General features: G+C 42.5%; 3 protein-coding genes across 4 annotated transcripts in view; 2 read left to right on the top strand and 1 right to left on the bottom strand.

Annotated features, from left to right (window-relative positions):
• Positions 1-322: 322 nt before the first annotated feature.
• Positions 323-3,393, top strand: LOC309706369 (single-strand selective monofunctional uracil DNA glycosylase-like). Its single transcript, XM_082532835.1, has 2 exons — positions 323-813; positions 2,020-3,393. Exons 1-2 carry the CDS (start codon positions 490-492, stop codon positions 2,563-2,565), a joined length of 870 nt encoding a protein of 289 aa, XP_082388961.1. The 5' UTR covers positions 323-489; the 3' UTR covers positions 2,566-3,393.
• A 103-nt stretch (positions 3,394-3,496) lies between these two features.
• calcoco1b (calcium binding and coiled-coil domain 1b) lies at positions 3,497-10,953 on the top strand. The gene is made up of 14 exons (XM_082532834.1): positions 3,497-4,691; positions 5,216-5,364; positions 5,458-5,560; positions 6,832-7,034; positions 7,134-7,334; positions 7,436-7,584; positions 7,668-7,737; positions 7,881-8,135; positions 8,232-8,357; positions 8,616-8,711; positions 8,978-9,065; positions 9,156-9,325; positions 10,034-10,116; positions 10,285-10,953. Exons 2-14 carry the CDS (start codon positions 5,233-5,235, stop codon positions 10,310-10,312), a joined length of 1,704 nt encoding a protein of 567 aa, XP_082388960.1. The 5' UTR covers positions 3,497-4,691; positions 5,216-5,232; the 3' UTR covers positions 10,313-10,953.
• An 807-nt stretch (positions 10,954-11,760) lies between these two features.
• rargb (retinoic acid receptor, gamma b) overlaps positions 11,761-22,622 on the bottom strand; it is a 38,675-nt gene continuing 27,813 nt past the window's right edge. For both annotated transcript variants that reach the window (XM_082534187.1, XM_082534188.1), the window contains 7 exons: positions 17,168-17,316; positions 15,832-15,973; positions 15,567-15,730; positions 15,239-15,415; positions 14,853-15,057; positions 14,505-14,663; positions 11,761-14,121 (listed from right to left, as the gene is read on the bottom strand). In XM_082534187.1, the coding sequence (XP_082390313.1) occupies positions 13,802-14,121; positions 14,505-14,663; positions 14,853-15,057; positions 15,239-15,415; positions 15,567-15,730; positions 15,832-15,973; positions 17,168-17,316 (1,316 nt within the window). In that variant the 3' untranslated portion in view covers positions 11,761-13,801. The remainder of the gene's footprint in view (positions 14,122-14,504; positions 14,664-14,852; positions 15,058-15,238; positions 15,416-15,566; positions 15,731-15,831; positions 15,974-17,167; positions 17,317-22,622) is intronic.

The following is a 22,622-nucleotide window of genomic DNA, read 5'->3' as shown; positions in this document are numbered from 1 at the left end:
CCACGGTGTGTTCTGCCATCTTTTAAACACTTCTGGGCATTTATTTTGAACTAGCATTCAAACTAACTTCCTTCTCAATAATTAGCTTTATATATTGAACTTTTTTTTTTTTTTTTTTTTTTAAAGGGGGCGGTTTAAAAAGTTGGATGTTGCCACAAAGTACTTTGTAAAGTATTTTTATACTTCTGCCACCATGTTTGCTGCTGTGGTAGTCTTCTATAGATTTTATTCTTTGAGTTTCATCTCATAATAATCTCTCCGTCATAACTCTGCTTGTCTTTTTTTTTGGTGGCTGTAATAACACAATTGTTACTGTAGGTGGCAGCAGCCGACTCGAATCAAGTGACTGAAAGACGCAGAGGAAGAAAATAGTCTCGCTTAAAGACCCCGAACAACAACAAAAACCTGGGTTCAGTACTTTACCGGTTTGAAAACGCAAAGTTATTGCTGCTTTTTTTTTAATGGGAGCATATATAATAATTTTAAAAAATGTTCAATGAAAACTCTTCTGCGAGTGAAGCCGGTGAAGTCGCTTGTGGAGACGGAGAAGAGAATGTGCCCGTCTGTGAATCAAAGGAGCGGGGCTTTAATGCTGCTCATGAGACCCCCTCTGCCAGGTTTCTGCGGGCTGAACTGGAGCTGAACGCTCACCTCCGTGGCCTCCGCTTCAGCGACCCTGTCCGGTACATCTACAACCCGCTGGAGTACGCCTGGGACACCCACCGCTGCTATGTGGAGAAGTACTGTCAGGCCGGACAAAAGATCCTGTTTTTGGGGATGAATCCCGGACCTTTCGGAATGGCTCAGACAGGGGTGAGCACACATTTTGAGGCATAGTACAGTTTCCAAATCGCCGTGACCGTAACAGGAGCACAGCAGTGGTAAAAGGTTTTAAAGGGCTGTGAATGCGGAAGCTAACGCAAACAAAGGAGACAGCCTGCCAGGGGCGCTCCTATCATGTTTTCAGCGGGGTGTCGCAGCAGAGACCTGCAACATGGTGTAATACTGCCTATTAAATGCAGCACACACCAGGATGAATGATTTAAGATTTAATTAAACAGTGTCACAGGACAGGAACTTGAACATTGCTTTGTATGGAATAACTGTTTTGCAAAGTGATGAAACAAGACTAATATGTAGCAATATTAACAGTTTTAACACCAAAATATACACTAGCTAGCCACTTTATTAGGTACGCATTGCTAGTACTAGGTCGGACCCCCCATTTGGCTTCAGAGCTGCCTTAATTCTTCGTGTCACAGATTCAACAAGATGCTGGAAACAATCGAGATTTTGGTCCATATTGACATGAGAGCATCACACCGGAGGATGGGTACACTGCAGTCATTAAAGCAACAATGCAAACTGAAGACTTGACAGGACTGGTGCCCAGTGTGGTCTTCTGCAGCTTCAAGCTTCAGCCTATTCAGAGATACTCTTGCGCATACCTTCATTTAATTAACACGCTGTCATTTTACAGCATGTTAATTAAATGTGTTGTTTAGCACAGCTGCATTGTCAGTCCACTGTTTTATTACGGCCTCATGCTGGATTTGAGGGTCTTACATGTTTATAACAGTAATTACCACAACCCTTATTTAGCGCTACTTTTAATTAAAATTCCCAGTGTAGCACTTTGACATTTTGTTATTGCACACACAACAGTGAGGGGGCAGAAAGTTTGATGAGAAGAGCTGATCATCTTAAATAACTGAACCAACTGACAATTAGTAGTCGTCTTCCTGTATGATGAGGATATTAAACTGCTGTGGCATCTGTAAAGGATACAGCTCTTCATCCTCTATTATAGCTCCTATCTCTCTCCATCCTGTTTCCTCCACATGTATTTAAGGAATTGAGACGTCATGTAGAGAAAGCATGCAGGGTCACTGCAAGGGACAGAGAAAATGAGGAGCCACAAAATGGAGAGATGATAAAACCCCTCTGTTGCATCATGAAGACTCCCAGGCTCCCTCTGACCTCAGAGCTGCTTTAAATAATCTGTTTCTCTTTGCGCAGGTCCCGTTTGGTGAGGTGAAGTCAGTTGTCGACTGGCTGAAGATCACGGGGGAGGTCGGCCGCCCACAAAATGAGCACCCAAAGAGACGAATCACGGGGCTCTCCTGCACTCAGAGCGAAGTGAGCGGCGCTCGTTTTTGGGGCTTCTTCAGAAAATTGTGCGGTGACCCGGAGGTCTTCTTCCAGCACTGCTTTGTGCACAACCTGTGCCCGTTAATCTTCATGAGCGACAGCGGGAAGAATTTAACACCCCCCGAGCTGCCCGCAGCTGAACGGGAGGCCCTGCTGCGCCTGTGTGACATTGCACTGTGCCAGGTGGTGGAGGCACTGAACGTTTCCATGGTGATTGGTGTAGGAAAGGTGGCAGAGCAACGGGCACGGCGGGCCCTGTCTGCTGCATGTGTCAGTGTGCGTGTTGAGGGCATCATGCATCCATCGCCCAGGAACCCGCTGGCTAATAAGGGCTGGGAGGATGTAGCTAAAGCCAAACTGCAGGAACTTGGTGTTCTATCCCTTCTAATTAAAACTTGCGCCAATAAGTCATGATTAATCTATTCACTCCAACACCAGATGAAGATGTGTGGCATTCCTGTGTATCTTTCAGTTCACAGATGGTTTGGTGCACTGTTGAGAAGGGCACACTCACTCACCTCTTCATGGCTCCATCTGTGTGTCCAAACACATGCTGGTAGCTCCAAGGAGAACCTGTAACACTACTGCTTTTCCACATCTGTTACCACAAATGCTGTAAACACATCTGCTCTGCAACTGCTTTTTCTTCTCTAAAGGTCTGTCTGCATTACTTCAAGACGAGACTCCTGCTGTGATCAGAGGCTGCAGCATGACTTTAAAATACGGAGCCAGAAATATTTCTACACTAATGACTGTACGGTGCTCAGGGTGTATGTGTATATTCCATATTGTATTTTTCTTTGTGCGTATGACAAGTGCTACATCTACAACTGAACCCTACAATTAAAGTTCACGTGGCCTTATATTAATCAGCTAATTAAGATGTGACCGATGACTTTCCTATAAAAGGACAGTGTTGCTGTGTTAATATCAACGAGGGTCACAAAATTAGATCGGAATAGAAAAGACCAGAATTTAGTGAAAGTCTAAATAATTTTAGCTGGCTGCACAGACAGCTTATTGTCATGTTGCACAAAAAATATATTCATACAGTGATAATTACATGAGCAGAATCGATCTGTGATGCTCTTTATGACATGTTTTATAGCTCTATTTTAAATTTTCGTTTAGCTTGGTATTTTATGGGTGTGCACACTGACTTTCCAGTTTCAGTTTTGTTTTTATTTTACTATTTTTTATTTTATTTTATTTTACTGTTGAAATAAATACTGGCTGATCAAATCTGATGCTGCAAACATGAAGTTATACTGCCAGTTGAGGCATATGTTTAGCAGGGAGCAGGTTGTTGAAACATATGCCAGTTGTGAGAGTAATCTGTCATTAACTGAAATACTGAGTTAATGAAAGTTCTCTGCTTTTATGGCCACAGAGAAATATAGAGGAAAACTGGGAAAACCCAGGTATAAATCATAAAAAGAGTAATTGTTGAAAGCACTATTATCAGTATGACCACACTGACATGTAAAATATAGCTCTGAAAAAAATCAGATGACCCCGCCCCCCATGAGCAAGCACTTTGGTGACAGTGAGAAGGAAAACTCCCCTTTAACAGGAAGAAACCTTTGGCAGAGCTGAACCTGAATTACATACATGAAAGAGACGAGATGGCCTTTTTTCTTTTTCAACCTAAATGCAAATTTATGAACTGCAGCTTTCTTTTTTTTTTAGAAGAATAAATCATACCTACAGGTATGCTGACTCAGCAGGGATAATATTAAAAATTAAAATCAAATTATTTGACGGCAATAGGAAAACATCCCACAAGAGCCTCCCTGCGTTATATAGTTTTTCTTTACATAAAGACTTTTCCACCATGAGAAAGTGTGTGAATTAAGTGCTCACATGAAACCTACTCAGTTAGTACTTTGTGTTAACAAATGCAACTCTCTTGGCTTTGTGCCGAAGCTACACTGCCATCAAGTGTTCAGAGTGGGGACATGATTCTTACACAATCACAGGGGGGGGAAAGGTACACGATATTAGATTTGCAGTCTTTGCTTAAAAAAACAAACTTGGATACGATGTGTTTATCACTGGTTCGGGATTATCAGATCAGATTCAAATAAGTGCAGAATATCCTCAGTTTCCATATTAAAAACAAAACAAAAAAAGAATCTCTTTGCTGTGATACTCCTGGTTTTATGCTTCTTGCTGGTTTCTGGCTGGTGGGTGCGCTGAAGTTGTTATTAACATAAATGTGAAGCTCTGATGATTTCCTCACCCCCACCCGTGCCACTACTGAGAACTGCAATCAGCAGTAACACCAGGCAGAGGATCTCGTGTCCTGTGATTGTAATGGGAGTTGAAGTCCGCAGCTCCACCGTGTCAGTTGAGAAGCTGTGTACTCATGAACTGCATCTCCCGCGACTCAGCGAGTGTCACTAATTTTACTCTGGTTGCACATGGTTCAAGAGATGTTGTGAAAGTCTTGCACCTTCTCATCAGTATCGACAGACTGATGCACAGCTCCTGTCCCGCATGAGGTAGCAGAGCCATCGAGTTCATTTCAGAAGACTCAGGTAAGATTAACACCACTGAGTTTCAGCATTTAGGCCAAGATTGACCTGTTGACTTGTTAACAATGGGAACGAGTTGAGTTGTTAGCTGAATGTCTCGCCTGCAGACATGAGGGAAGATTGATTATAATTTGTTTGTTTTTTACATTTCTGTAAAAGCTTTATTTGTTATGTTATTATGCGTACCATTATTATATGATATTTATGTTTTTTTGGAATTAAATATATTAAAAAATGTTTTAGTATAAAGCTATTAGCTAACTTTGACTTTTTATAAATAAAAACAAATTTGAAAGACTTTCCATTAGTCTTTAAATAGAGTGGTCATTCTTATATGTGACGACAAAGAGATACAACCAGATCTCTCCGTCTCTGTTTATTTTGTAGGCTATATGGCATAATGTAACTCCTCAGTAGGTAAACAAGCTGATGAGCCGTAGGTCACTCCTGTTATGACCATGCTGCATTCCTGGACCGATGCTGCTATCGTCTTTCATCAGCTGTTCGCATGTTTTCTTCTTTAACAGCAAAGCTTCCTACCGTCATGGACAAACAGCCCAGGGTGGTGTTTCGAAATGTGGGGCAAGTGTACTTCCCCCAAACCAGGGTGGAGTGCCACTACAGTCTGACCTCAGACCATCAGTGGAGCAATAGTGACTGGATAGGAATTTTTGAGGTACGGTCATCAACTACAGCACCGTCCCATGTGTTGCATCGTGGTAGTCACATTGTGTGCTTTATGACATAGAGTGTGTTTATCCTATTATAGATGGGATGGACTTCAGTCAAACAGTATTACACATACACATGGGCTACTGTTCCTGAAGGCTACACAGAGGGAACCAGTGTTGACTTCTGTGCAGTTTTCCAGGGTAAGAACTGTAATAAACGCTCCTGATGGTTAATTGTCTGTTTTGTTGTTGTTGTTATTTGTTTGTCTGGCTGAAATTGCCCTGTCCTCCCTGGTTGCACATTTGATAAATACTGTGTGTTTGTTTGTTCCTGTAAGCATAGATTCATATTTCATAATAAACTTTATTGATGTTAGACCTGGCTCTGATGCAGCACCTCAGTTCAGCATCTGTCTGAAATAAGCCTTTTTAGCTCCTTTTCATTGGCTGCCCCTCATGAGCACAACGACTAAACTCCAAAACTGTGCCTCAAAAAATGAATACGATAGATATCCCTTCACTTTGACATCATTTCATCTCAGAGTGATTACTATACAACCACAGACATAAAAATCTGAAACTTTAATATCCACCACTGTTTATGTATGACAGAGAACGAGGAAAAGCATAACGGGTCCTCTTTAAACCTGCATTCTTTCTAATAGCCAGCAGGGGGAGACTTTGGATTCACCAAAGAAAAACTATTTTGTAGACGTCTCAGTATGCAGTATCCAGATAGGTTTATATTCTTAATTGTAACACAGGATGGTGAATATTTTGACAATTGTGGCCCCATTCGGGGAAAAAAGATCATTTAGGGTGTAGTTGAAAAGTTATGTCTGAAATATCAGTTTCTAAATCAGTCCCACCCTTTGCTTGTTGTCTACCTATAGACAAACAAATAAATAAACAGACAGATAAAACCCAAAATGTGGACGTCAAAGTGGTTATGTCCACCTCTCATATGCAGTCTGTCTCTGTGTCGCACCCAGCAGTGATATCTTAAACTACAGTCAACTACGCCCGTCAGTGGTCCCTGACACCCTGGGGGAAAACAACCTGCTTTCCCTGTAGCCAGCTATGTAGAGAATGAAAGTTTTAATTTCAGTTGTTCAGCAGTTGCTGGAAGGATTTGGGGTTTCCAGGCAGTCTGCTGACCGAGCTCTAGGCCTGTGTAACAGACACACCTCAGAGTGCACTGCTGCATCACCACAGCAAAGTGGTACCAGGGCGGTAAACAAAGATGCTGCTGTGCACTTTCATAGAAGATTAGCTGTTGTTTTTAATGTTTTCACTGTGATCAAATAAAACTAATTTATGCAAAGCATTAGGAGCTTATAATGAGATTGTACTGCACTATTTTAGTTTTTTTGTATTTGGGCCTTATTTTGCATTATCGTAACTGTAACTGACAGTAACTGACAGCTAATTTTAGGCACTAGAGGATAATAAGAAATGTCTTCTTGATACAGCATCATACCTGCCCCGCCCCGGTACTGTAGAGTACCAATTTGTGTATGTGGACAAGATAGGAGAGGTGTGTGCCCGTAGTCGTCCCTTCACTTTCTGTGCACCCAAGCCGCTGGAGGAGCTTGAGACCCTGAAAGAAGAAGAAGATGCAGAGGATGGAGAAGAAGAGCTGCTCTTAGTCATTCCCAGAGCTCAGCTGCTGCAGGTTGGAAGAGAAAATGTTTATTTCTTTTTATTATCTTTGACACAGGAATTAGAAATATGCCTGAAAATGCTTCATCATTTCTTTCTGTGTTGTCCACAGAGTCGGCTGGAGGAGTGCTTAAAAACGCAAGGAGGTCTGCAGCAAGCGTTGGATGTAGCGAAAAAGGAAACAGAGAATGAGAAAGAAAACAGCAGAGAAGCAAGAAGTGAATGGGAATATGAAAGAGAAGCAATGAAGGAGGAGATCATGGAGCTCAGAGACAACCTGAGACACAGCCGCGAGATGCTGAAGACAATTGAGGTAAAACACGAGGTGCACACTGATCACCAGTGTGCACTGATAGCTGATCATTGAAAATTGATGAAAAGATGTATTCTCTTTTCTCTCCATGCAACTGAAAGGATGCGAAATACAGTCAAGAAAGTCTGGCCTCTGAGCTGAGTAAACTTGCGACTGAAAAAGCTGAAAGAGAGCAGCGCATCAAAGACCTGGAGGAGGATGTCGAGATTCTGGCTGAGCGAGAGAAAGAGCAAAACAGGGAACTGGAAAGGCAAGCCCTCGCAACACATGTCAGCTGAGTCATTCTCCAGCCACTTTGGCCTGAAAAGTGAATTTATTTAGTTTTTACCACAGGCTGAAAGAAAGAGTGAAGAAAATGTCCTGTCAAATGAAGCACGATGAGGAGAAGAGGAAGTCTCTGCAGGTTAACTGCTGTGAAGCTTGTCACTCTATAACACAATAACCCGTCATCTCACTAAAAACAGACAAGAATCAGATATTTTCCTGTCTTTTCTTCTGGCATATTCTCCCACATTGTTTCTCTTCATGCTCCTTGACTAACCGAAGATGGAAAATGAGGATGCTCTTGCCGAGGCACGACTGCTCCAGGAACGTCTCGAGGCCAGCGACCACGTGGCAGAAGGCCTGCGTAGGGAGCTGAGGGACCTGAGCACCCGACAGGGTCACACCCACACTGACCTGCACCAAGCCCGACTCCAAGTGGCCCAGCTCACTCTGCAGCTGTCTGAGGAGAACCTCCTCCTGAGGGAGGAGAGGGCCAACTGGGCTTTGGAGAGAGAGGCATACAGACATGCAGCAGAAGTGAGGATGCAGAATATGCATCAAAGTAAAAAACAACAACAAAAAAACCCAGAAGAAACAACAAAAAAACTAAACTGTTTTCATGTTTTTGTGCAGACTGACAAAAAGAAGCTGCAAGATCTTGCCTGCGAGGTGCAGAAGAAGGAAGAGTGGCTCCAGGAGGAGAGGATGGAGAGGGAGAAACTAGAAGTGCAGCTCGGGAGAGAGAAAGACTACAATAAAGTAAGAAACTCAAAGCACATCGCAATTGCCGTTCAGCTCTAAATATAACTGCTTATGTGCCGCAATTCTGCATCATGAGATGCTCAACTTACAGTACAGAGAGCTGTGCCAGACTTCTTTCATTACTCACATACTGGCACAAATAGAAAAGCTTCCATGAACACGACAACATGTGATGAACAGCAGGGAAGACAAGAAGACCCTTCAGATTGGTGGGCGTTCAGGCGGTCTGAGTATAAATGTTGCTGCCCCCTGTAGGTGCTGCTGGGTGAGGCGAAGCGTGAGCTGCAGGAGCTGAGGGCCAGTTTGAGAAAGGTCCAGAAAGAAAGGGAGGAGGAACAGCTTCAAAACCAGGCAAGGATTCAACACCGGATCAACAGCACAGCTCACGATTCTTTAATCTACCACAAGAAACAGTATAGGGACGCTAAGCCCTGCGCTTTGGCTCTGCTCTTCACAGGATAGGCATGAATTAAACTGCAACAGAACACAGCAAAATGTGTTTTTCCCCCAAGCTCAGTTACACATTTTAGAGAGCGACTGCTGATTAGTTTAGGTATTTATTCTCATCACCTTCATTTCCCGATCAAATCTGTGTTTTTGTAATTTGAACCTTGCAGGATTTGGTGAACTGCATCCATCAGTTAGAGCAGAGATTAGGGATTGTGTCAGTAGATGAAGCAAGCAGTACAGCTCCCACGTGCATATGTAAGTAAAAAGATCTTTTTGCATGCCACGCTGCTATTTCATTGAACTGTAATGAAAACTAAGGTAAAGACTCAGTGCTGGTTCGTACAGCTCCTGGCTCTACCCCTGCGAGTGATGAGAGTGCTTCCTCAGCTTCCTCCAGGTCAGTCTGTGCACCTGTTTCCCCGTCCAATGACCTGAAGCAGCCCGACAGAGCTGAGATCCCTCCTGAGATACAGATCCAGAGCGAGGAAGAAGACACACCAGCCTCTGACACACAGGTAAACCCAGGACTGATACACCTAGGTAGGGAAATATTTGACTAGTTGGCCAAATTAGTCTGCAATTTCTGTTTCACAGGTGAGTGCTGCCTGTTGGAAACCAACTACTAAAGTCTTAGACTTTAGACAAAGTCTAATGTGTCTAAAGTCACATTAGACAAAAGCACCAGATGTATCATCTGAGAGCCCCCATCGTCACAACATGTCTCCTAACTAATCCATTTAATCATTTTTGGCTTGTGTAGTGAGCTTATTTCAATTCCTTATAGACAACTTCCTCATATTTGAAGTGGTTTCCAACAAATAACTGCATTTTGCAGTATAATGTAGATGATATTTGATACGGATTATTAGTACAGCGCAAACGTTTGAGGCCTTTCAGTTGTTGCATACAGTCAGAGTCATGAAGAACTATTTTCTCCTGCACCAGATTATTTGACCCTCACTAAATCCTAAACTAGCGGTTTTAAAAAGGCAAATGATGATCTCTTCGAATGCTGATTCGATTTATTTCATCTACTGCGCTCTACTGGGTACTAATTGCTCATTAAAGACTATTTCTCAGAGCTCTTTTACACCACAGAAAATAAGATGAAAGTAAAATGAGTACCACACTATATTTCCGTTTTGAAACCCAAGTGTCCAAGTGTTCTGGGTGGATACATACCCACAGTTCACCTGCATTTCTGCCTCTGTCTGTTGAACCAGGATGAGGAAAGGGAGCAGCGTGAACCCTCCGCTGCTGAAAGAAAGAAACTGATCCTACCAGAGCTCATCAACCCCGTCTTCAGGTGACACGGCTGGCTTTCCAGCAGTTACACTTCACACGCCCTATTTTCTCCGCCACAGCTGAAAATAAGACTGAATAAAATAATAGGACGGTCATGCTAAGCGAGAAGGAGAACTGTGGAATTATTTTTACCTTTGCTTAAAACTTTCAACTCTCTTTGCCTCTGCAGTGAGCTGGCTGACTCCCCCATGTGGTAACACAGGGATGGATGGCAGGTTTCCCGTGTACCACTGCGGTATTATTTTATATGGGTCATAAGAACACTTGAGACCTATATAAAGTCCCCGTCACAAAGGGTATTGTGCTTTTACCTCAAGAGTGTCTTTTAGGAATTTGCAAGTCTTAAGTGGGCTAATTTTCGCCGTTGTTTTATGCTGTTTGTGGTTTTAATTCTGATTCAAACTTAGTGACACTCAGGATGAATCTTAAGTGCAAATTGAATTTTTGCTTTCCGAACTTTTAGATGAAGATTCATATTTTTGAACTTTTATTTCATTATTAGGTGTCTGTTTCACAGCTGTTATGAGATATCAGTTGCACACATAGCCTCCCCCCCCACCCCCCCACCCCCGGGCTCTGCATGTGAGTGCGACTGCACAAAGTGTGTCAAGTGTGTGGGTGTGGGTCACAGTCAAGTGTGAAATGCTTTGCTCCTGGCTCGTTTGGTGCAGTTCAGGTAAAAGTTTGTTATTCAATGGTGCTCTTTAATAAAACATAATAATGAATACCAGGTGAGTGCTGTGCCTAAACGTCATTATTTCACCGTGACATTTGATGATTTTTCCTAAAGTGACCCAGAAATGTGCAAAAATGTTCTTTGAAAATGTAATACCATTGTTCAGAAATGGTTGTACACCGATGCTGTTCCAGGTCATGTTTGACCGGCATCTCTTCAGATAGATTTCAAGGTAGCACTTTATAATAGTGTCACAGTATTAAGTATTAGTAAGCACTTAATTCATCATTTATCATTACTTCTCCTTAGTATGTCTTTGATAAATACAGATGTTTATCCATGTGTTACTGTTACACCATGTACAGCAATGATAGTTGTGTAGCTATATACAGCCTTCATTGCTACCACATCACTGCTAATAATAATCATAATAATTATATATTATAATGCCATGGAAATGACAACTTAAGCACTTCCTAATACCTTAATAAAACTTAGTAGTTTCTGAGGTAGTATTCTGAGGTGAGATTAAAGTGAAAGCCAAACTAGATTAAAAGAGGAGTTGTGGGAAGTCATCAGGTCATTAAAGAGCCTGAACTGCCACTTCAGTGTGTGCAGGAAAAACATATACCAGTCCTGCAGATGCAACATTTCCTACCGCTGCTTTCAATGCACAGACTAGTTTATGACAAGCATTTTTTTAAATGTTGTATTAATCTTGACAATAACAGATTAGAACATACTTAAATCATTGTGGCTGTTATGTTTTCATGTCTCAAGCGAAACAGGACATGATATTGTGCGATAGCATGCGGAAAAATAGTCGTCCATTTATTAATGTCAGACACTTATTATCAGGGAATTCTTGGCCTGGGTCACACTGAAGTATGTGAGTGTTAAAAGATGAGTGGCTGCTTGGTTCAAAGATGTGTAAAGGGATTTCAAAGAAGATGACAAGTGGAGACGCTATAAGGTCTGAGAACAAAAAGAGCATTTATCAAAATACAAGAAACAACAAATAACAAATCACGAGCCCCCAAACAGCAAAATATAGTATTGACTTTTCATAAAAATGTAAAAACAAGAACATATCAACCCAGTTTTTGGATTTCCGTGTGTGTGAGTGCATGGATGTCAGAGCCATCAAAGCTATTTTGATACAAGTCAAGTTGAATTAAAACTCATGAGGAACCTGAATCCCTGAACATGATAGAGACAACGACCTTAATAAAAGCGGTAAGCATTGTAAATGTTTTGTCCAAATGTAACGTAAAATCCATATTTGATCTTTTTTAAATGCCGTACGCGTGTGTAGAGCTCTTTTTAAACTGCACCAGCTCAAATCCAGAAAAAACTAACAAGGTTTTAAAACAAATAAAGGAAGGAAAAAACCTGTTCCAAACTATCATGGTTATATGAAATACTTTTAAATACTGAACAGTTTGAGTCGGGCTGATCGTGTCCAAGGTGTGTTCTGTCCTTTCCCACGGTTGTTTGGTTCTAAGGTTTTCACAATAAAACAGCAAAATTACCAAATTTAGGAGCAAACTTGGTGGGCCTTTCTTATTTAACACGCCTTCTGTCTTTATCAACATAGCGCACACGAGAGCCCCACTCAGTCACTCAGTGCCTGTTTGTGTCGGACGGTTGTTGGCCAGAACTCGAGCAGTCCCAAAACAAGTGTACGTGCGAGGGATTTCTCCAACCTAAAGAAAAAAAGATCTAATATTTGTATGGTTTTTTTTTTTTTCATTTTTAGTTGCAAAATCCATTTTATACACATTTACAGATGCTGATAATTGGACACTCACTCATGTGGATGATGGCAGTGATGTAACGTGTCTATTACAGCACCCTGTTTACTGGGACACGCTCACGCACACACACATCTGAGGTTTCTGTGATGTAAACGGCTTTTAATGGTTGTGTTTGCTTGGTGGAGTCTTTGCTTGCCTTAAAACAACAGGAAGAAAATCTTATGGCTTAACTTTACCTGGTTGTTTGAACGAGTGCATGTACTGAAAGTTTTAATGATTCCTAACCTGTGTGAAAGAAGAACGTCTGATGGAAAAGAAAAGAAATACTGTAAAAACAGTTGAAGCGTGGCCCTGATCAACTGGAGATATGTTTTCCCGCATTTCTCTGACATTTTTATTATTTGGCCCACAAGCACCCGGGTTTGAATTAAAGCTGAAGTCCTCTTGCATTTCTTTCAGATTAGCCAATCACCAATCCTGAATGATCACACTTTGAGTTTGAGTCCTGCTCATGACTCCCATGACTCTTTAGCTATTGCTCTTTTTCCTTTTTGTTTTCCTCTTTTCTTCTGCTATTGCTTCACTGTGTCCGATAAAACTAACGCATACGATAAAAAGCACAAATGTCCAGTCAGATGCGAGCACTGAGTGTGAAAATATACACAAGAAAAAAAAGCAACACGAGGTCCCACAAACAAACAAAAGACAAAACAGTAATGTGTACATGCTTATAAAAACCATACAATGAAAAAATAAGTAGCATATCTCTGAATAGTAATAAAAGTAATTCTGAGAAGACATCTGTGGCATCTGGACGCCACATAAGAGTTCTGTCGCTGCAATGTACTCTTACCATCAATTTTATACAAAGCATAGCCCTTAATAGATAGCGGAGGAGTGCTTTTTTTGTCTCTCAACAACTGTTTTTCCTGTCTTTGTGCGGACAAAACCTTTTTTTTTTAATATATATATATCTTTTAAACATTCTGGCACTGATTTTCTTTTTTAACTGTGCCCTCATCAATCCACTGAAATGTAGTGCTTTCGCGTCTCCAAATTCCTCACTTGCTACTATGAATTGAACACATTTTCCTTTCAGTCAGTATGTACAGTATACACGGATATGTGCTGTGCGAAACGCCGTTTTAACAGCTTTAATCTGTGAGGTTTCTACGAGCTGACGTTGCTCGGCGGCGGCGCTCGGCGAATCCGTGCGAGGCAGCGGTGTCGTCTTGTGTCTCTCTTCCTCTGTCTCACTGCGTCTTCCCTGTCACGCCTTTCTTTTGCGCGCCCGCTGCCGCCTCCCCCCACGCCTCTCCGTCGCTTTCTGCCCCTCGCTCTTTCTCCTCGTCCCAATAGTCGTCCTCTTCCTCCTCCTCTTCTTCCTCGAAGGCTGACTCGTACGTGGCCTTGTCCTCTTGCTTGATGGCTTGAATGGCAGGGGGAGCAGCTGCGCCGCTGTCGCCCGAGTCGCTGCTGTCCTCGAAGGAGTCCGGGTTCTCCAGCATCTCCCTGATCAGGGGAGGCATGGGGCCGGGGATCTCTGTCTTTAGCGTGATGGCTCTTTCTGCACCTGCACACACATGGACATTTATTTACTCGTAGGTATGAAGAAACAAAGAACGTCACATGCTAACAGACAGGAGTCATGTAATTTAAAATATGCTGTCTGGCAGACCTTTCTTCCAAGCATGAATTTACAGTAATGTCTGTTAAATGTTACGAAATTGCTTTGAGGCAACATTTATTTTATTTAAGCGGTTGCCTAACAAGCAATAGGAGCGTAGTTTGAGACCAGCATCATCAGTCTTTTCCTAACCGCTAACTGCTTTGAGCCTGAGCTAATCGGAGCAAAAAATACAAATCTGAAAAGATATTTCAGTACTTATGCGTGTTGAGCTTTGACACTGAGATCTATTCCAAACTGTGGTTGTGCTATGAAAAAAACAAGCTAACCTTTGGTGCTGATTCCCCTGAGGTCTGTGACTTTCATCAGCATTCGGGGAAACATGTGAGGCTTGTTCGGGCGTCTGCGTCGGGTGTAGATCTTCAGGGCCTCTAGCAGCGGTTCCTGCAGCTTGTCCACCTTCTCCGGCTCTTCCAAGTCCATACGGTCTAGTAGTGAAGTGAAGAGAGCGGACACAGCAAAACAATGACAAGAAGCGAGACACTGTTACAGCCTTTATGCTACCGACTGACTGCTAAACTGTGACCGTACACTGATGTCTCTTTCTTTCCATCAATAATTCCACGACTGCAAGCGGACACGATGCAAACAGACGCCGAACAATGACCCAAGTTTACCTCCGCAGATGAGACAGATGGCGCTGAGCAGCCCCGTCTCGGTGTCGTCCATCTCCAAAGGCAGCAGCTGACCGGCAAAAGCAAACACCAGGTCTGTGAGCGGGCCAAAGCCGGCGTTATGCATCTGGGTCCTGTTTAGAGTCAGGCCATCTGAGAAGGTCATCGTGTCCTGCTCTGGTGTGTAGCGAGTGCATATCCTCAGCATCTAAGCAGGGGAAGAATATGATGAGGCATAAACATGAAATTTCTAGATGGAAGTTCACGTTGAAATTTTTTCACGGGAGCTGTTCAGAATCACAAAGCAGCGTGACAAATAGAGAATAGCTTAGGGATGTGGAGGTGTAGTCGATTAAAGGGGAGGAGTAATAGGAACGTGGCGCTAGTACCAGGATGTCCAGACATGCAGATTTGAGGAGGGTGATCTGGTCAGCGATGGTGAGCGTAGTGAAGCCTGGTAGCCGCTTGGCAAACTCCACAATCTTTATAATGCACTTAGTGGAGAGCTCACTGAACTTATCCCATAGGCCCAAGTCCAGCTGCACTCTGTGGTCAGCACTTGAATTCTGGGAGAGAGAAAGAGGGACACTTTTTTCTTTCTTTCTGTGTGACTGTGCAAACTCCACATAGTGTTTGTCCTTCCTGCAAAGCGGTGAGCTTAAGTGGAGCGTGAGTGTCGAGAAGTGGGTGCAATTATGTGCTAAAAAAAAGACTCACTGTGGTGTATTTTCCTAGTTGGCACAGAGACGGGAAGGTCTCTTGGTGAGCTTTGCTGACTTTGTTGACCAGCTCCTCCAGTTCTCCACTTAGTTCGTAGTTCTCGGGCAGCACCACTTCCTCCTTCACGTCCTTCTTCTTTTTGTTCCTGTCGTTACGCACCGCTACCGGGACACACGTGCACGAGATGAGGAAAAGACACAACTCCTTTTGCTTTTTCCTCGATAGCGACACACCGGCAGCCCGTAATATCTGAGACGCTTACCTTCTTTGGACATGCCGACCTCAAAGCACTTCTGCAGCCGACAGTACTGGCAGCGGTTGCGGGTAACTTTGTTGATCTGACAGTTCTTGTCTCTGTGGCACGTATACACCATGTTCTTTTGAATGCTGCGCCTGAAAAAACCCTAAAACAGACACAGGAAAATGTCTTGGACATGGATGCCACACGATAAATACATAAAAAACTTTAAAAAGCTACTGTTGTTAGTCAGGATTTGGTACTATTTAGTGGATCAGTGGAAAGACTGTCTAAATAATTTAATCTTCTGATGTCACAGAACTATAGCAGATATCGATCCCAAGTAGACGCTGAAAGAAAAACTGGCACATGTATTTTTCATGATTGCTTTTTTGCTAAAGCCCATCGGAAGTTACAAAATCCCACGACAAATGAAAACCGTGTCACAGCAGCCAGCCGCGTTAAAAGTACTTTGGATTAAAAAGCAGGAGAGCCTAAAGCATTAACCAGCCAACTTCATACTGTAGGTGGCTACATGAGTTAGCTGATACAACAGGGAGGTGGGCAGTGGAGCGGTGCATCAGTCATCTCACATCAACAAGGCTCTAGGTCGGTGAACTGAGTTGAGGTGATTCTGGATGTGTTAGTGTGACGGTAAGTGTTTAACCTGCGATAGCTGGTTAAAAAATAAGCAGTGATTACAGGGTGTGAAACCGTGAGAGGTAGCCAAGGGTAAAGAAATAAATTGTCCAAATGTAGTTGCATGTGACATAGTGCTATGGGACCTGGACTGGTTTTCTACTCTATTTGAGCGCTCAAAGCTCTTTAAACAACATGTTTCATTCCCACAAGCACTTTTTTGTTCTGACTCTAAGTTCTTTCACACTCTGGTTAACACATTGGGAACAACTTGGGATTCAGTATCTTGCCAAAAACACTTAGGCAAGCAGTCTGGAGCAGCCAGGGATCAAACTACCAACTGTCCAGTTAGTGGATGACTTGCTCTACCTCCTGAGCCACAGCTACCACAAGAGTAATGGCTCAAACAGCACAGCACTGTGGAGCAGCAATTGTTATCAGACCACTGGAGCAGATATCTTGTTTCACTTGAAACAAACAAGTTCTGAAGACATTTTTAGGTTTTATTTACTTATAGCCAAAAGAAGCCATTTGCCTGTCACAAACAGCAGCACACTGTTCATTTGTAGCTTTAATCATGTGCAGTTACGTATGGATACACTAGAGGGCAGCTCAGCGACAGCAAGCACATCTCTGCGCACATCTGTCTGCCTCTCTTTTCAGGGGACCTCAGCTGTTCACATTAGCTGTAAACTCCTCGTGTATCTCCAACTTCATTTACCTTGCAGCCCTCACAGGAGCTCACTCCATAGTGATAACCAGATGACTTGTCCTGGCACACAAAGCACGGCTTATAAACACGAGGAGGAGGAGGCGGCGAAGGAGAGCTTGGCACCATCTCCTCCGAACTGGTGCTCTGGGTCTCCACGGCTGCGGAAAAAGCACAGAATGGAGAAACAGTTGAGTACTCTTATGAATTCAGAGCATCTTGTTTATATTTATTCTTAAAGTCTTTGAAACTTTGATGAAAGCTAATACAAAGTGATTAACAGAAAGAGTGGTCAGCAAACAACCCCCCCAACCCCACGCAGGCCACCCCTCGGAGCCAGAAGGCAAGCTCAAAGGCAGACATTTTTAAGAGAAAAGGGAGGAGGGGTGGCACTGCTGACTGACAGGGACTTAAAAGAGACACAATTAGCTGATGGCCAGATGGCCCTGCTGATAAAAATCTGATTGGCAGCTGAGATTTGATTGGCTTTTCCATTTACTGGTGAGTGTGGGGGGAGGTGAGATACCGCTGTTGAATTCTTGACTGGCATCTGAATTTTTTGTGTGTTTGTACGAGTGTGTGTAAGCTCCCATTTTTATTTGAAAGGTCGTCCCTAGCCCCATGTGAACAAACAGAGATGAGATGTTTATGAGACTCTGCTGTCTCCTTATGTTCCTTCTCACTGTCGCGCTAAAGAAAACTGCACACTGTATAACACCATATGCTGACCCCAGGCAATGCCATTCCTCTGCCGCATGTGAAAACGCTCAAACCAAATGATACAAAATGGATACAATGACGCGTTTAATCAGCCGCGCCTCCTCGCGCTGCAGTCAGAGAGCAAAAACCGCAACACGCCTGGTACGCATTTAAAGGCGACGACTACGAAACAAGCAGATTCCTTTCGAACGTGCCTTTCAACTTTCACCTTCACTCACCCCAACTTCACCTCTCTCTGCCCATTCCCACCCCCACTCTCTTGTTTCCTGGCCCTAAATTCCTCAGTGCAGGCCGGACAGGGTTTAATAGTAGCCCAGGCTCATAAGCAGGCCTATAAACGTTGTGTCTCGGATGGGAAGGAGGCCCCCAGCCAGGGTGACGGCCTCTTTATTGGGATCCAGTCACCTTGGGCAGCTATTCACATCAACAGCTCCATCCTTGGATCCTTTCCTAGTAAAAATAAAGAATCTGGGGTCAAAAACCCAAAGTCACAGCCCCTCCTGTCACCTTCAATGGGTAGCACAGGACTGAACCAAATGTCTTGCCCCAACCCCAAACACTGCAACCCCAACCTGAACCCCCGCTCTGTCATTAACAAGAGCGGTAAGGTTTCAAAAAACAGAGGGGCAAAGGCACAAAAGGAATAATCTAATAAAAGTAGAGGGAAAAAATGAAAAGAGAAAGAAAGAGGAGGGGGAAAGGAGGTGAGCTTCAGGACAGAAACTTCCCAGTGGCCGAGTGGTTAAATGAAATCCTGACTATTTAACTTTGACCTTGACTGAAGAAAGTATTGCTAACAAGAGGAGCTCACGAATGTGTTCGACACGGTGTTATTTAAAAAGTGACCACTCAGCGTGCCTAGCCCATTAATCACTGGTGAATTTGGAGCGGTGATGTGATGTTCTGCATTGGTTTTGCCACTGTTATATGGAAGTGTGTCATCAGTCAGTAGACGAGTGTGTACGAGTCTCTTTCAGTAACACAATGAATCTGACGTGGAAATACAAAGCACACCAACCAGAATCACTGCACACTACCAGCATCTCATCGTTCAACATTATTACTGTTATTACTGTTAACTTGTTTATAAGTACAGGTTTGCAGGTCTCTTTAACACACTGTATCGTCACACACTGCTGTGACTCGTTAGTCCCTTTTCTTAAAAAAGAAAAGATCACAAATGATGCAAGCAGTATTTTTTTCCACCTCTGTGTGTTGCTCTGATGTGTCGGATTTTTTATTGTTTACTAAAAAAAAAAAGATTCAATGACTTTTTCTCAGCTTTGTACTCAGTGATCTTGACTTCTTTTATGTGAAGAGATTGTGAAAACATATTTTCTTTGAGCACACTCTGCACATCTCCCTGCACATTTGTATTCACTGCACTCACGGCTGATAGACTTGTGGGAATTGTAAATGAAAGAATGAAAGGTTTGCTGTGTACTTTCTGTGTGTGTTCCCAACCTGCTTTAAACTCTTAGTGTGTGAAACTACACATAGATTTTGGACCCAACGAGAGGAAAACACAGCATAAAATGCAATAGATGCAATAACGGCACGAATGATTTTCTCTCCGGTGTTGATTGAAAGAAATCGTTTAACTTTAGTTGGAGGTTATGATTGAAAAAACTTTCTTTGGGATATAATATCAGCTCGATGTTAAAGAGGCGTGAGAAGTGAATCACGTCAGGTTTTTTTTTGCATAGTTTAAGAAATGAGATCGATTGTATTGGATGTACTGGTGAGCACAGCGGTATTACCAGAACCATCCGAAATACACAAGTGGTTATCAAAAACTTACAAGAGCAGATTCTCTGTTGTGACGGAGTTTAAAGCCAGAAATGAAAAACCTCACCAATATCGTGGAAAACCTCTTTCTCCAAAACTAACAGAGAGGTATAGGCAGAGACTGATCTAAAGTTTGACGAATAAGGAAGGTCAAGATTTCTTTTCTTAATGAGAAGGCATACAATTGCATGTTTAAAGTAGGCTGGCACCCTCTATGAGACTAAACAAGTATTTAGAGTCGTTAAAATGAATGGACCATTTACAGACGAGGGGGGATGATAACATGTTGTTGGGGTGGTAAGTGAAACGGGCTCACAGTTATGAAAAACAGCCGTTAAGAGTGGGTGACTCATTATTGTTCATTGTAGCATTAGTTCTGAGAAGTGAGATCTTATCAAGAGGAATAATTAGAAAGCTGTCACAGTGCAGGAGAGATACTTGGAAAGACAAAGGTAATGGGGTTAAGAATCAGTTGTCCGGAAGAAGTCTTGTTTTGATTTGATGCTGTATCTAGTAATGTAGTGTAAGAAAAATTGTGTATGTTTCTGTTCCGTGTCCTGTTTGTATATGTGTCTTTTTGGCTGCTGTTACAACCAAATTTCCCCTTGTGGGACAATTAAAGGATTATTCTATTCTATTCTATTCTATTCTATTCTATGCTATATTAATAAAACCGAATTGAACTGAAGACGATTCTACTGGCACGAGTAGAAATCAGGTCTTGAGGTCTCGGTAGTCTCCTGATATTTGTTTGGAAAATGTCTTAAAATTTCATAAAACACTTGCAGTTTGTTCTTTTTCCACTTCCTTTCTGCTCTCCTGTTGTCTGAGTGCCCAAGTAGACTCAACTACCATTTTCCTTCTTTCTAAATTTTTCCATTCAACGATAAATAGCGACGAAACATAAACCAGCGGAGACAAAAAGTTAAAAAAAAAATGTAACAAATTATAGGCTTACTAAAGTCTGCAAGTGTTTTTTAAAGAAACTGTTACGGTTGTATTGTCTTTAAAACCCAGTGATGTTGTGGGTTCAGCAGACCCACAAACAATGGGGTAGGTACCAAAAACTCGAACGCTTACAAGTGGGATTTTTTGTGCTGTCGACTTCTTTGTTCTGTAATACATAAATTAACTAAAATGAATGAAACATTGTATTATGTTTACACTGCAAAACAGTAAGTCAGAAATAAAACAGGACGTATAAATTACTGATTGTTTGTATGTCTTACTCACTAAACAAGGGTTTTAAAAATTATGTTTAAATTAGCAGCCAATAGTTGTTAATGGTTGGATTCTGATATGTGATGAATAAGTTCCTAGTTCCTGCTTTTTATGGGCAGATAAATAAAGGATAAATATATCAAATATGAATGTATCCGGAGACACAAGGATTTTGAGATAAAAAAAAAAGACGGGTGCTTTGCACTACTGCATACAGTAACAATGAATAAACATGAGGATTCACTTTGCATTGTCTTCTGTGTGACTTTAAGAACGTCTCAACGTGCAGCTTCCAGCTTTTTCATCTGCATGGATTTGCTGCTTCTCTTCTTCCGATGCAAAACTAAATGGAAAATCTAGAAAAAGAGCAACTTGGGATTTGGGGTGATTGTGACAGACACACAATAGCAGCTATTGTATTTGTAAAAAATGATTTCATATGTATTCACCCAGGTCAGAAAATCAGACTAGTGACAATAGTCTCTTTCTACTTGCTTTCCTCTCAAAAGAAAAGGCTGCAGATAATTACTTCTAAAGCAACAGATGCAAGAATTTGAGTTTCTGGGTGTTTTTTGTAATAGTGTGCGTTCAATTTTGGGTTATTAGAGCAAAGGTGTGAGAGGTGGAAGTGAAGGAGTCGGCGCTGGATGAGTGGTGCTGCAACCCGATCGCTGTTTTCTGTTTATATAGTAACACTGTCGATGTAAAAGTGGCCCTGAGAGAACCAGTGGAAAAACAGCTCCCATTGAAACGGAGAAGCTGCATATGGCGCCAGGAGAGAGGTAGTGACTGACAGTGTCTGAAGGTGGTGAGAGCAGGTGAGGAGGGACGTGACTCAGAGACACATGACGGAGGGAGACAGGGCGAGAGACGCTCGGCTGAAGGCGGCGAGAGAGGGAGGGGGAGTGGGGGTTTTACCTGGCGTGGAGAAAGAGGGAGAGGAGCCAAAAACTGTCGGCAGCTGTCATCACCCTGAACTGAGCTCAGCCTCAGAGCTTCGGCTTGGGAAAACGAAAAAAAAAATCCCTCTCTCTTCTTAACCTGCAACTCACCCCCAAGTATGTCACAACATCAATCAGCACTCCGCTCCGCTGCTGGACTCAAAAGGCACGACACGCCTCGTGTGAATCAGCTTAATCAGCTGCTGTAACGCAACTACTACACAGAAATTCACATGCAACAAAAACGATAAATATAACCTGTCATATGACATATTTCACACTGTAGCTCAAGCCTATTCACAGGCCAAATGCGGCCCAGAAGCAACCTGCGAGTGGCCCTGCCTGTGGTCCTGGCAGAAACACAGAGAAAACGCAAAAAATGAATTCATTAATTAATTTTTAAAAAAATTAAAAATTCCTACAGCGTAGTGTAGACTGTGAATGCAACACTCCTAGTAGCCTAGCAATATTTAACCCACAATACACCGTGATGTAAACATATTAAAAAATCATCGTAATATATGATGCGACAACAGCATGTCTTTCTCACTCCAAAAGCGCAAAATTGACAATGAAAACTGTCGGTTTAACCCTGCCCGGACTGACAAATACTTATTCATTTTACCGAGTTTAATAATCTTACAACCGGAGTTGTACTACCATGGTGAGGGTCCTGTACAGCCCAAGAGAGAGCTGCAGCATCTTCCCTTTGTGTTTGCTTCTTGGCAAAGAAGAAAAGGCCTTTCACAGATTCTGAAGCAATGAAATACTGCATGCTGGCCGTGGTGGATGCGGTG

The sequence above is a fragment of the Aulonocara stuartgranti genome (genome assembly GCF_965226115.1).
Source record: "Aulonocara stuartgranti genome assembly, chromosome: 5".
In the NCBI taxonomy this organism is placed as follows: domain Eukaryota; kingdom Metazoa; phylum Chordata; class Actinopteri; order Cichliformes; family Cichlidae; genus Aulonocara; species Aulonocara stuartgranti.
This window is presented reverse-complemented; position numbering and strand designations above follow the sequence as displayed.